This window comes from Chaetodon auriga, chromosome 20 (assembly GCF_051107435.1).
Source record: "Chaetodon auriga isolate fChaAug3 chromosome 20, fChaAug3.hap1, whole genome shotgun sequence".
NCBI classification, from domain to species: domain Eukaryota; kingdom Metazoa; phylum Chordata; class Actinopteri; order Chaetodontiformes; family Chaetodontidae; genus Chaetodon; species Chaetodon auriga.
In genome coordinates this window covers 3,505,989-3,520,499 of record NC_135093.1, presented here as the reverse complement: position 1 = coordinate 3,520,499, position 14,511 = coordinate 3,505,989, and the positions used below count along the sequence as shown (strand labels likewise).

Genomic DNA, 14,511 nt, shown 5'->3' with positions numbered 1-14,511 from the left:
TTTGTGGTGGGTGTCTGTTGAATGGGACCCCCCCCATGTAATGATCCCTCTACTTCCTAAAGCACTCAACCATGACCATCACCTTTCACCCTGCATCCTCCCCCTCTGAGACCCTACATTTACATATGTAAAAGTCCACCTCCACCCGCCTTTAGCTGGGGGTCATCTCTATACCTAGAGCTCAGAATGGGAAGTGAATGGGAGATGGTAAAGAATACCAAATAATAAGGAAGGAGGAGATACAACAAGTTTGAAGTGAGGAAGAACCCTTTGACCTTATCAGTTCAGGAGGTGCTGGGAATCTGCTGAAGGGGAGAGCGCATGCCGAGGTGCAGACATAAATACTCACATCTATACTTTACTATACTTCTGCACTATCTCAAAATGGTCTGTTTTAAAAGGCAACAGCTATTGTGTACTGTATCTGTCTTTTCACTTCTAAACACCTTTCAGGTTCCTCACTCTGCGCTTCAGTTCATGACCCGACCCTCCCCCCTCGGTGTAGAAAGAAACAATGAAATATGAGGATCTCTGCGAAAGGGTGATGTAACATTTAACAAAGCAGTTAGAGGAGGTCATATTGCCCCAAATAAAAGCAGGAAGAGAAGGGAACCTGAAGAACATAACTCTCCCTGGATCCGTTTACAAAACTGCCACCACCTTATAAACTTTAGCAGCAAATTTGACATCATCTGGACAAGGAGATTTACTGTAATACGCCAGAGAGTTTGTAATAGTTGGTGGAGACCAGAGTTTGTTTTAATTTAAAGACTATTTTTGGAACTGGATGTTAGATTAATTTCCAAATTATGTTTTTAGGATTTAGGGATGGCGATGTTGGTCCATTGCTTTTGTCTATATCTCAACAACTGATGATGAACAGATGATGAGTTGCCATGAAATCTGATTCAGATACTTTTCTGATAGATACTTTAATCTGTCCCATGCTTTGTTTTTTGACCAAATACTTTCAATAGCATTAACACCAGCCTCAGTTGTACTTTGTGTTTAGTGCTAATTAGCAGATTTTACCATCCTAGCATACTAAGATGGTGAACATGGTCAATGTTATACCTGCTTAACATCAACATGTTAGCTTTGTCATTGTGAGCACGTTATCATGCTAGCATACTAAGATGGTGGACGTAGTCAATGTTATACCTGCTAAACATCGGCGCGTTAGCATTGTCGTTGTGACCATGTTAGCATGCTGAAGTACAGCCTCACAAAGCTGCGTCCATGGCTGTAGCATCCAAGTCTTGTTCAAATTTGTTTACTAATCAAAATCACGAAGCTCGAAGCATCAAAGTATGTCGCATTTTTTAATTTTCCATTCAACTCTTTAATCCTTCGCTTTATAAATTGGTGTATCGTGAATCGGAACATCAACCATCTCCGTCTAATTGGAAACGCATGCGACGCAACACACAGTAACAGCAATCACAGGCAAGTGCACAAACACAAAAAAGCTCTCTGATGCTCATTTGCGAGATTAATTAATATTTCAGAGAGGTCACACACTGATAGCTGAAACACACACTCACACACACATACACAGACCCCTCCATCTACAGCTGACGCCGTTCCCAGGCCGGACTGTTTCAAATGGAACATCCTCATAAACCGAGAGCCACATCAAGGGCAGCATTCCTGCCAATCGCATTAGTGGCTCTACTTGGCTGCTCTGTGACTGGACTTGTGTACACTCTCTGAGGATTGTTTGCAGTTCATGACCATGGAAGAGAAAGGGGGGAATGTCAATAGACAAACACACTAGTATTATTAGAGCGGCAGTCATGTGCCACCCTCTGTGTAGTAGCAGACGAGCTGCCGGAGACTTAGAGGAGGCTGGAATCCCATCGCGTCTGTCTGGGAAATCTGGGTAAATGCTCTCTAATCCTGTTGATCCTCCCCTAAAGCCAACACTTCCTCACCTGCCTGCCTGCCATGGGAGAGTGAGTACAGACCAAAAATAGGGAGGTTATGATGATGAGCAGTGCTGTTGGACTCATTTTAAACATGTTCCCGTTCTGACTCAGGAAAACAGGTGCAGGTGAAATAAACACCTGCGTGGCGACAGGAAGGAACCTTTTCAAAGCGGAAATGCACAAGAATCTTTATGTTTTAATTCTTTTCTTTTCACTCACAAGATTATGTAGGTGTGGCAAGACACCGTAGCTGTTTGATCCCACAGTCAGCACTACTTCCTAATGAAAATTTTTAAAAATGGCCATCAAAATTTCTAAGAGATTTTATTTTCCCAGACTAAAATCTTGAAATTTACGATCACATAAACCAGAAAAAACAACAAATCCTCTCTTTTGCGAAGCAGCAATCAAGTGAATGTTTGGTGTCTTTACCTTTTAAGTGATTTAAACGGTTCATAGATTATCATAGTTTTGTTTTTGATCATCAGTTAATGAACTCAGCACTGAGTTAATCTTTACTCTTTCTTTATCCCAAGAACGGTTTTTAAAGAACTTTCAGCCTGCAGATCCTCGAGGCTGTCCGTGGTTAAAGTCACTGTAATCTTTTCTCACTTTTTGTTCACTCCATTCTTCCTCCTTCACTTTCTCACTTTCAGCCTCGCCTTAGAGGAGCAGCCATCTCTGGCCTTCCTCAGTCAGCCAGACGTCTTTCTCCTCCTTTTTTTGTGAATGGACGACAGTATGTAATTACCTGGGCTGAGCTTTCAGTGTGGCCTGCTCCGTCAGCTCCACACCCACTGCGCGCACACACACACACACACACACACACACACACACACTTTCACAAGCGCACACATAGATACAGACGGGCCGTGATTGCTAATACACACACACACACACACACACACACACACACACACACACACACACACACACACACGAACGTGCACTCTCACACTCATGCACACACATAAATACAGGCCTCCCCAGCTGGAAGTGCACAGCTGCTGCTGTTTACCCTGTCGGGACCAGAAAAACATCCTGTACAGTTCTCCGGGTGAAAACCTCCCCTCACATAATAAACACAAGCCCTCGGCACAGTTTGAAGCTCCACTTTGGGTGGTTTCTGTGGCCATCGAGGCAAAGGTCCCCTCCAGCAGTCCTGCTTGATAGACAGTTTGGTGTGCAGCAGATTAAGCAGATGCCTTTGGGGAAACATGAAATGGCAGAAACGTTAAATATTTTGGACGTTGAGGGAATATGTGGCACTATCAGGTCATCACCCTCTTTTTTGTGACCCTCTTGCAAAAAGCAAGCGATGGCTAGCATCTGGATGCCAATAGCAAAGAATGGCGAGATGCAGAATCTGTGTATATGCCGCTCTAACAGAGGTGTGACATTTGCTGTCATCAGTCCGCAGACGTCTCTCTGGCCTGTAGCGTTGTTTAGCTTTAAGAGGAAGTTTTGGCTGCTGTTGTGTCTGGAAGAGCGAAGAAAAGTGGGCGAGGACACTTTGGGCTTCCAAATGACTGTTGGAATGCGGTCGTGTGTGAGCGTGTGTGTTTTTGTGCGCCTGTCCTCCTCAGTATGTGTGTGTTTATACGCGTCTGCCTGCTGCCTTGTGTTTTGCAGCTGACAGTCACTTAAGCATTTTGGCTGGCACGTAAAAGAGATTCCTGTGCAGACAGAAGTATTTGCTGTTGCCTTTGAGCTTAACAACAGTAGTATCGGGGCAGGGCCGAGTGAGAAAAGAATACACAAATCCTGCCGTGTGTGTGTGTGTGTGTGTGTGTGTGTGTGTGTGTGTGTGTGTGTGTGTGTGTGTGTGTGTGTGTGCGTGCCAACCCTCATTTCTGTTTTCTGTTTACTGTCTCTTGTAGCGGTGGCATTTCACAGCCCTCCAGTCACTATCAAGAAGGAACCGCAGAGCCCGGGCTCCGACCCCAGCCAGTCCTGTAGCCACAAGCAGAGCTTCAGCTACCCCAGTGGAGAGCAGTGCCTTTATGCCAGGTACCTCAGGATATGGTGTTGGTCTTTAATAGAGCCTCACAGTGTTTTAAAAGGAGCAGCGCACACAAATTACAAAACAATATAATGAAGTTGAAGGGGATGTTGGTTGTGTTGCTCACAGCAGTGAAAATGTAAAACAGCGTCGCTGCTGCGCTGGATAATCCACAGAACATGCTGATAGCAGTTTTCAGGGACTAGTTCCTCAGTGGTGAGCGGTCCGTTGTTGATAGCAGGGTCATTTCACAACACTTTGGGCACCACTAACAAAACCGTTCAATGTATTGAAGGGACAGCAGACATCTCAGAGGCAGATATCTCAAAACAAATAAAACCAAAATCATCTAAATGTCTAAATACTGGTAAGAGAGAAAATCTGCCTTTTGGTGATTTGGGCAGAGCCACCGAGTGTTACACTGGCGTGTTATTACGATTAACAGTACAGTGTGATTTACTCTGCATCATTTTTTTTCTTCTTTGGTTTTTTCATCTCGTCTCTCAGTTCTGAGATAAGAGCAAAGAAGACACTTCATTTCCTCCTCTGACATCTTGTCTGCACCAGCTTCCTTCCAGCTTTTTTTTTTTTTTTTTTTTAGCTCTAACATATTTGGAGCATTTCTTAAATTTTATTAGAGAACTGAAACATAAGTTGATTTATTGTCTCTGTCTGCATATTTACTGACATGTTTTACTGAGGGCAGAATAAATGAAACAATAACTTTATTTTACCATTCTTGGTAACAGCAGTTATCCTTGTCCAGTGGCCCAGCGACGGTCAGCTGTCATGCATTAGTGAGCTCAGCTGAAACACTGACCACATGCTATTGACCACCAAACCCCCCCACCATTAGTTCTGTTTGTTGTATTGACAGAAAACATACTAGAACTAGCACCCTTCCCCACTACAACCCCGTTGTGATGTGCATGTGTGCACGTCCTCATGAGTACGTTCATGTTTTCCAGTGCCTATGAGCAGAAAAGGGCTGCAGGGGGAGCCAAGACCTCCTGCCCAGGGACCCCCATGTCTCCTATGCAGCAGCATTACTCTCCAAAACCTGCCACGGCCGGACGGCCCGATGCTGGCTACATGAACCCTGCTGCCACCTCCCAGCCACTGCCCAGCAACAGTTACCCCATCAACACCAGGTGACACACCACGCAAGTCTTGGCAGCAGCTGTGATTGACATTTTACCTCATGCATGACTTTTAAATAACTCATTAACCAGAGCAGCAAGTGGTTTGAAAATGTCTACAAAGAGGTGACATTTTAATTGTTGGCATCGTACACGACACGTTAAATTATTTCTACATAATTAAATTATAAACTACAAGTTTTAGAGTGGAAATGTGGACAAAAAGTGCATTTGCAGCTTTTAAAACAATTGCATGAATCATGTACAATATAATAATTTGATCCAAAAAGCAGCTTGATCATGCTGTTTGCCATGAAGTTGTTAACCTTTACAAATGAGCAGAAATGTGATCGTATTTAGTATAAACTGATGCAGAATTCTCGAATAAAAGCTCCTGTAATGAGCTGCTGTGTCTCACCTGTCAGTTCCAGGTATCAGGGCCCTTCAGGAGACCCCATGTGCCCTCAGTTCCCACCACCAGGGCAGGCCTTTCAGCGCATGCCATCTGCTCCAGCAGGACATGGCGGCAGTGCAGCTGGAGGAGGCGGGGGTGGAGGGCCAGGGGGCGGAGGCGGCAGCGGTGGTGGTGGAGGTTATCATCGACAGCACTCTGACCCCTGCATGCCCTACCTGCAGCAGAGCTTTAAGCAAGAATACCTGGACCCGCTGTATGAGCGGGTGGCTCACATGGCAGGGTCCGGGCACGGGAGCGGACCAGCGCACGGGCACGGGCACGCACCTCAACCCCACCCACATCCACACCCGCACCCACACCCACACCCACACAGGTTCCCACCAGCCCACATGATGGTCAAGCAGGAGCCCACAGACTACATCTACGAACCTGGTGAGTGATGCAGACGAATGTCAGCGTGTTTCAGAATGATCATACAGGAGACGACTTCAGTCTGAGGACGAGGGCGATTATGGAGTCTGTGAATGATCAGAAAATGTGAAAACAGTCATCAAAACCCAAAGACATTCACAATCTGTCATATAAAAGGAACATATTTTCACATTTGAGGGGCTAGAAGCAGCAAACGTTTGACATTTTTATGGTTGTCAAAGTATCTTAACAATTAATCAATTAGCAAAATTACTACTGATTTATTTGCTAATTGTTTCAGCACTGTGGAGGAATATTAAGTCAGTTTGTAAGGTCACTGAAGGTCGTGTACGACAAAAACAACCCCTCAGTTTGGATGTTTTGGATTATGATCACGAGGCAGAGAGAAATGAAGAAATATGAACGATTCGAGCATCATTTTTTGTCATTTGTGTACATAAAATCTAATTTTTGCTTTAAGCAAGTGTTGCAAATCCATTATGTGCTCGTGAACCGAATCTGGAATGCTAACAATGGCTGTGATTATTTGTCAGGGTTTTTTGGCATTGCAGAAAAGTCCCTTTAAAGGCAAACACTCCCCGGTGCGCACTGCTAACCCAAGAACAAAATGTCCAAGAGGCAAACAAACTTCTTCACTGTATCTCGACTCCTACCCGACTCCCTCCCTGCCCACAAAACTCCTCCTTTCAACTCTCTGACACTTTGCAAAGAAAAAAAGTATTTTTTTTTTTCTGCTGCAGCTACACTCCTCCTTCCTCACCCTCTCCCTCCCTCCCTCCCTCCCTCCCTCCCTGCCTCCACCGGTCTCTGTGAGCGAGAGGCAGAGGAATTTCATTGAGAAAATGGAGGGCACTGGAAAGACTAGAGTCCCTGGTGGAGTGCTCCGGGGTTTCAGGTTGCACCAGCGGCTTCCTTTTTCTGCAGGCAGATGAACTCATAATGGAAAAATGAGCGTGGCCGCAGTAACCCGAACCTCTCACTGGCTGGGCTTTGGGAGAGGGTGAGGGGAAGGGGTGGGGGGTGGGGGGGGTGACGGGGGGTACGGGGTGGGGTGGCCAGCTCAGGCACTTTAACAACAACAGAAACCCGCTCCTCTGCTTGCCTCTCTGCATTTAAAACAAGGAGTGAGAAATATAACACTCCACGTACATTGTCCTCATTCACCTGCATACAGGACAGCAGAAGAGCTTATTGTTGTTATTGTTTAGTGGACGCTACGAAGCCAGCCCTCCAGACGCCAGCACACTTCATGCAGAATAAAAACCCCCGAAAAAAGCAACCAAATTCTTTTCACTCACCGTGTTTTTACACTCCCACCTTCGATAGGAGGACCGGATAGACAAGGACTCGCACAACCTCGAGAAGCACAAAGGATGTTTTTCTGAGGGAGGAGGAGAACGTTGAATTTGGCGGGGTTTCCTCACAAGTGTCTCCGATATGAGGCTGATGGGACAGAAAAGATCAGAGTTTATCCTTCTTCGGTGGACAGTTATACAAGCCAGCACGTTTTTCATGAGATAATAAATGACAGGGGCCTAAAATCTGGAAGTGCTGTTGTCAAATGAACGTGCCAACAAATTTCCCTCCTCCCTTAATGGCTGCCACTGGAGCTCCCTGAGCACAGAACAGTGTGGATGGAAAGAGCGATGCAAGTCGAGGGCATAAATAAAAACATGAATTTCTTAAAAGGGATTAGTCATGGGATTCCAGGTAGTCTTTAAAAAAAATCAAATTAAAAACATCAGTGTAAACGGGAAGCCTGAATCCAGAACCATGTAGTTGGAGCAATGGATATTTAATTTGCAGACGCAGTGAAAATATTGTTTCTTTCAAGCCGCTAATTGGATAATTTGTGTTAAGCTGCTTTTGAATGCACACACCCTGCAAACAAAAAGCATAAGCTTTAATATGGGTTCTGACAAATTGGCTGCTGTTAGCCGCCCATTTAGGGTCATTTAACTGAAAGAAAGTCCTAAACTGTGAGGCGATGTGAAGGTAATGAAACACGCAAAAGAGGTGCACTGAAGTAGACGGCGTTTAAAGATGACAACACCTGTGTTTTCTTTTAATATGCACAATGAGAACAATGACAGCCAAATGCCACAAGACTCATTCTGAAAGCAGGCTTAAGAACCAGACTTCTAGTTTCACATATAAATTAGCATGCCAGCGCTTAATCACTGCTATTGTATCGCATGAAAGACACAAAATGGTCATGCCACTCAGCACACAATTAACCCCGGCACTCTCACACCCAGTCTACCCATCACTCCCCGGTGGGGGCCTGCCATTGCTGCCAGACATATTATTTACAGTATGATCGAGTGCCGCTGCCCCAGAATGGAGAGCTTGATTTTCCCCAATGGCATCTTATCACAGTCACAGTGCTGCAGCTGCATTCCCCAGAAGTGAGTCACGGCCAGAGCCGGAGGCAAAGAGCTGCACCTTTCAGTTTTTTATGCGCTCGCTTGTCTCGTTCATACATTTGACAGCAGACCAACACAAGCAGAACAACGAGTGACACGCCTGTTTTTTTATGCACAGACAAGCAAAGGAAAACATACGAGCCTCACAAAGGTGAGCGGAGCAGCCACAGGATGTGGAGCACAATAATATCTGCAACACTCCCCACTTAGCAGAACTCATTAGAACATGATTGTGCTTTAAAAACTGTTTCGACTTGCACAGAATTTTGCTCGAGGGTTTGTGAGGTGGAATACAAAATCTATTTCGGTGAATGCATCTGTTGGAGTCAGTCAATGATGTGCCCAGATAGAGTGCAGACACTGTATACTGTACCACTTTTCTGGTCTGGTGAAGGTGCTTGCTCATGGCCTAAAAATACCACCAGAGACAAGAGAAGTGATATGATGAATGCAGCGTTTGTCCTTGCAGCGTTCGGGCTGATCACACAAAATATCCCAGATGATACACGCACTTTCTCAAGCCCATATTGGCTTAGTAAGCAGTACGTTTGGGTTTTTAGTCACTCGAACTTAAGATCAGATTCACTCCAAATGAATCTTCGACAATTAACCCCCTCTGGCCACAAAGTTTTCTTCATGATGGATGGATGTTTATCCAATCCTCGTGCATCACTGCTGAACTGTTAAAATAAATAAAATTCTGACCTACAGCTGTTTGTTTCATTACAGATGTGCCTGGATGTCCCTCCATGTACCACCACAACGAGGGCTACCCGAACCCCCAGCACAGCAATGAAGGTAATACGAGCACTTCATGTTCAGCTGCTGCTGTGATAACCTTCACTGTAGAGACTTCTGCCAAATTATAGTCGTTATTCAGTAGAAGGAATCATCGTTATGTCACATTGCATGTGTCCAATCTCCTGCTCTCTAATGCTTTATCTAAACTGAGCCTTCACCGGTTAGAGCTCTGTGGTCATTGGCTAACCGGCGTAGAGTGTCCGTGTTTCCATTGGCCAGCCAGCGGTGTGTCTATGTTTCCATTGGCAGAGGCTCTCGCCTCACCCCTGCCTCAAGAATCCCTGAATAAACATAACTCCTGGAAAAAGGACACTGTTTCCCCAGCAAAAAGGAAAACAATCCTTCCCTTCACTCTCATTGTTTGTTGCACCATTTTGGGTAATTTAAATTCTCATTCGCCAGTTGTGTTTAGTACATAAGAGCTTTAGAATAACTCCTAAAGGTCTAAAAGATGTGAAGTTCACTGGCCCTGAAACTGGCAGCAAAGACCTCTTTCAGATGTTCCTTATATGAAACCCTCTCCCTGTTACTGAGGCGCTCTCGTCTGCTTTTGTAAAGGCAGAGTACACACTTACATGCTTAACGTTATTCAATGCACGGACAGATCCTTGTATTTTGTCGGGATGGTATTCAAAGCTTGGCACAGATCCCAAATGAGCAGCCCGGTTGTGCTGAGATCAAGGCCCCTTGAAGCTCTAACACAATCCTCCCTTTGTCTCGCAGGCTATCTGTTTGAAAATGACTCCCGTGTGGTTCCAGAGAAGTTTGAAGGTGAGCCTGCTGTACCCATAATCCCTCTGCATTCACACACTTTTGCATTCGCGCACTGCAACCCACTCGGCGAGGTGTTAGCTGGATGACAGCAGGTAGAGGAGGGAAACCCTAGCCTCCCTCTCCAATCTCCATACTTGACCTATCATCTTGTATCGACGTCAGGGATCCTTGTGTAAGAGGTACATGGGTCTTTGTGTACTCAGAAGCTTAGTTAGTGGGTTTGGTTTCTCCGCACACATGACGCAGGGCTCCTCTGTCACGGCCAGAGCGGCGACGGCCAGTTTCCCATGGTGTCGGTGATTGACGCTAAAGGAGATTGAGTGGAGAGCCTGAGGGTGTCGGCACTGGTTGAACCGGCGAAGTGTGCAAGATCTCTGAGAGACAACGGCAGTAACTTAGCTGAGCTTCTCATGTTCCCACACTTGTGTTCAACATATCCAGTAACCGCTAAACAACCAAGCACCAAACATCACATGTTGCTGCACCCAGTTTTAGTAATCAGTTATTGCTGCGTGTGCTCTGTGTTCAACGTCTCTCTCAGTGACCTAAAATTTCCCTCAAAATGTTCCTAGTTCTGTCTCACCTCAACGCTCTGCTGCCATTTTAGTGGCCAATTTGATAAGCCGTTATTAACGAGCATTTGATTCAGGTTACGTCAGCATGCAAACACGAAACATCAAGATTAGAAGTGCTGGCCTCACTACAATTCAGCTGTTGTTAGTCAACATTACCTTGTTTGACCATGAAACACAAGAACCATTTCAGACCCTAATTTAATGACTGAATCTTAATGGTCTGATGCAGTTTAATGTGGCTGAAAATGTATCAGATGTCAAATGAACTTGTGGCGAACTGAAGCTGCAGAGATGTTTGAAAAAGCCGCTGAGATTCACGGCCTGCTCACCTGCAGTCTGTCGTCTCCTCGTTCCAGGTGAGGTGAAGCAGGAGGGTGGTGGCGTTTTCCGTGAGGGCACGCCATACCAGCGCCGCGGCTCTTTGCAGCTCTGGCAGTTCCTGGTGGCCCTGCTGGACGACCCGGGCAACGCCCACTTCATCGCGTGGACCGGCCGCGGCATGGAGTTCAAACTCATTGAACCTGAAGAGGTACGTCTGAACGCCACCTTTCTTTTTGAGACTGTGGAAAAGCTTTGCATCCAAACAGCAGGAGCAGAGGTGCTGCCTTACAGAAGTTCATTGATTAATCGCAGTGTTAATCAATGAAATTCCTTTTATTTGGCCAACAGGTGCAGTATTCTGCCTGTGTAAAGCAGATCGTGATCATAGACAGGAAACCAGTGTAGAGGCCTTCACACGATCAGCAGATCTGTGAAGGGGCATTCTGATGCTTGAGTTTGGGTTTACAGCTCGCGCACATTGGTGTTTACTGGGACCAGCAAATCCAGTGAAAGAGGCTGAGACTCATGAAGGCTGTAGGTTATCTCCTGAGGTGACGTTTTGTGAGAAGAAAACTGGATTGTATTTAGATCTTGAGTGAGAATTTAACTCTGAGGGGCTTTATTTGCAGCCATTTGTGGCATCTTTAGGCCTTTACACATTTGGTTCAGGCTTCAGTGGCTGTTTGGTGTGAACCCAAAAAACTAAATTAAGGTTTATTTGCTCCAAATTTCTTGTTTAAATGTCCCAATTTAAAATGCATGAGCAGTATTTTTAGCTGGGATTACTGTACGGCCGTATCCACAGATAGGGGAGAAGTGTTGATAGCGATCACGATGTTAATATAAATCTGATAAGGAGCGCACAGGAGTTATTCTCGGAATGAATTTATGTTAGCGGGGCTTTAAGGCGCTACCTAGATTAGAGCGATCAGAAGTGGGATTTGGCCACTTTCCTCGTCGGTCTATTCTCTGATCCATCTTCCATTAGTCCCCCATTCATTATTCAACACACCGAACGCTGGATTGATAAATGAAGGACGAGCGCTATCACAGAATCATCCAACACCCCCGTTCTCTCTCACCTCCTCACATTTCTTCAGTCGGGACGTTCCTGCGATGTTTAAGTCTGCAGTCTGATTGGACGAATCAGACAGCGTCCATTTAGGTGGGTCCTAATACGGAGAGGTCTATGCTGTGTTTTCCATTATCTTTTTACTGTACATTAAAAATGAATGGGGTAAGAGTTTTACAAGAGCAATTAGGGCTGAGAGCACACTCAGAGATCAAACAGGGCTGCTGGCTTGATGGCCACTGTGGGATACAACCTGTCTCTTCCTGAGTCATGAATCTGAGCGCCCCCCCCCCCCCCCAGCTTTAAGGTTTCTTCCACTGCCTCAGATGTTTGTCAACACGAAGATCGTCTCACTGTTGCGAAACGATTTGATTTACTTCCTCTTGCCTGTGTGGGGTTGTTGTGAGACACTAATTTTCTATCAGAGTTAGTGGTCCCTCGTCAGCTGAGGGTTCACTTTTGGGCTGGGAGTGTATTTCATGGCCTGCCTCTGACAACCAGCCATGACTCCTATTTCACTGCAAACACTGTGGGACTCTGGTTGCATTCAAGTGGTAATGGGTTACATAAAAAGGAAGTGAATCCACATGTGGGGACTCGCCCTGGTCTTGGCATGCTGACGCCGCTGAGTTAAAGGCCGGAGACGGCTTTGACTTGCCGCCGAGGACCCCTAGTGGCCACAGTGTGGAAATGCACACAACTGTGTCCAATTATCATTTTTGGGAATATGAACTTCAGGGAGAAGAAAAAAATGCTGACACAAACAGTTCTGCTCTGTTGACGTGTCATTTGAGGAAGGCTGTATTCTTCAGCCCTTCAAAAGCATGCAAATAACCGGTCACCTTTAACCGGACCTCACCAAAGCTTGGCTGCACCAGAAGAGTAACCATTTCCTCCTCTGCCCTCCTCTGCCCTCCTCTGCCCTCCTCTGCCCTCCTCTGCCCTCCTCTGCCCTCCTCTGCCCTCCTCTGCCCCCTCGTCCTCCTCCTCAGGTCGCCAGGCTGTGGGGCATGCAGAAGAACCGTCCAGCCATGAACTACGACAAGCTCAGTCGCTCTCTGCGCTATTACTACGAGAAGGGAATCATGCAGAAGGTACAAAACAACCTTTTCCACGGTGGAAATTTGTCCACATCAATCTATGGTCCCACTTTCATAAAACACTTAATGCTTCGGCTATAATCCATTAATAAGAACAACTTTTGGGTTGCCAGGTTGTAAATAACCCCTTTGGCTGCTGTTGGTTGTCCTCTATCATGGCACAAAGTCTGCAGTTTAAAATGTTAATAAACTGTTTACTAAACAGATTTTGGTCCAGTTAGTCTGCAGAAATGTCCAGAAATCAAGCTGTCAGCTGATTCTTTGGAGAGTTTTTCTGATGAATTAAAGAACTTGCTAAAAATAGAGAAAGGAAATTATGTTGAAGGAGGATAAACACTAGCCAGAGAGACCTGGCAACCCAGTTGTTCCTCTATATAGAGATATATACATTGTCTGATTGTTCTTCTAGATATAGATCTACCAACCGTTCGTTCATTGTTTAACTGCTATAAAGTCACCACCTATAAAATTCAGCCTTATGAGAAAGTGCTACCATAAAATGATAACAGTGGTGATTCTTCTATGGATGCATACAGACGGCCACGATGTAGGTTGAGGGACTGTAACTGTAAAGTTTATGAGAGTGGTCCTCAGTTAATCCTGTCTCTTGGGTCTTAAGCCTCAACCTTTGTCTCACATCATAAATTATTACAGACGAGCTGCGCTGAAGTTCAACCAGCTGTCAATAAATCATAGCTGCACATGTTGAAGGTCAGCAGTGACTTTTACCAGCTCATATCATTTATGCAGCATCACGACATGTCAAGAAGTGTCACTGTGCAGAATGAAATGAGTGAAAACAATAAAGATCTGATCATTATCTAAACAGGAAAACTGCATTACGCCTCCGTTAAAAGACCTGGTCCAGACACACATACTGAACACCTGCACACCTGAATCTGTATTTTCCCACATTCCTACGTGACTCGAGGCGTCCCTCCTCTCTGCAGGTGGCCGGCGAGCGCTACGTTTACAAGTTTGTGTGCGAGCCCGAGGCCCTCATCTCCCTGGCCTTCCCCGACAATCAGCGGCCCAGCCTGAAGGCCGAGTTCGAGCGCTACGTCAACGAGGAGGACACGGTGCCCCTGTCCCACCTGGACGAGGGAGTGCCCTACACCGCGGAACAAGCCCCCCAGAACATGGGCCCCCAGCCCTACTCCAAAGGCTACATGTACTAAAGCCAGCCCTCGCCCTCCCTCCTCTCTCCCCCCCTCAGAAATCTTCCTGTTGTACCAACCCATCATCATACACACCCTGAAACCCCATGCACCTCTTGCACATGCCCACCCCATCCACTTGTATATAAGGCTATGGTGTTTTTGTTTTAAATTAATCTCATTAGGGATTTTTTTTTGTTTTGTTTTTAAGAGCTGCATTCCTCTCACATCTGAGGCCTATTCAATCCATAAACATGACTGTGGTTGAAGAGATTGCTTAATAAATACCCATAATAATACCCAAAGTGAAGTCCAGACTGTTCTTCTCTGTTTTTGTTTGGAGTCATGCTTTTTCTTTTTGATTCAACT

At 45.7% G+C, this 14,511-nt stretch overlaps 1 protein-coding gene across 1 annotated transcript in view; it reads left to right on the top strand.

Annotated features, from left to right (window-relative positions):
* etv4 (ETS variant transcription factor 4) overlaps positions 1 to 14,450 on the top strand; it is a 30,192-nt gene extending 15,742 nt beyond the window's left edge. Inside the window, exons 5-12 of the mRNA XM_076759742.1 lie at positions 3,809 to 3,938; positions 4,899 to 5,081; positions 5,495 to 5,916; positions 9,072 to 9,140; positions 9,867 to 9,914; positions 10,849 to 11,021; positions 12,878 to 12,979; positions 13,936 to 14,450. Coding sequence (XP_076615857.1) covers positions 3,809 to 3,938; positions 4,899 to 5,081; positions 5,495 to 5,916; positions 9,072 to 9,140; positions 9,867 to 9,914; positions 10,849 to 11,021; positions 12,878 to 12,979; positions 13,936 to 14,163 — 1,355 coding nt within the window. The 3' untranslated portion in view covers positions 14,164 to 14,450. The remainder of the gene's footprint in view (positions 1 to 3,808; positions 3,939 to 4,898; positions 5,082 to 5,494; positions 5,917 to 9,071; positions 9,141 to 9,866; positions 9,915 to 10,848; positions 11,022 to 12,877; positions 12,980 to 13,935) is intronic.
* The last annotated feature ends 61 nt before the right edge of the window (positions 14,451 to 14,511 follow it).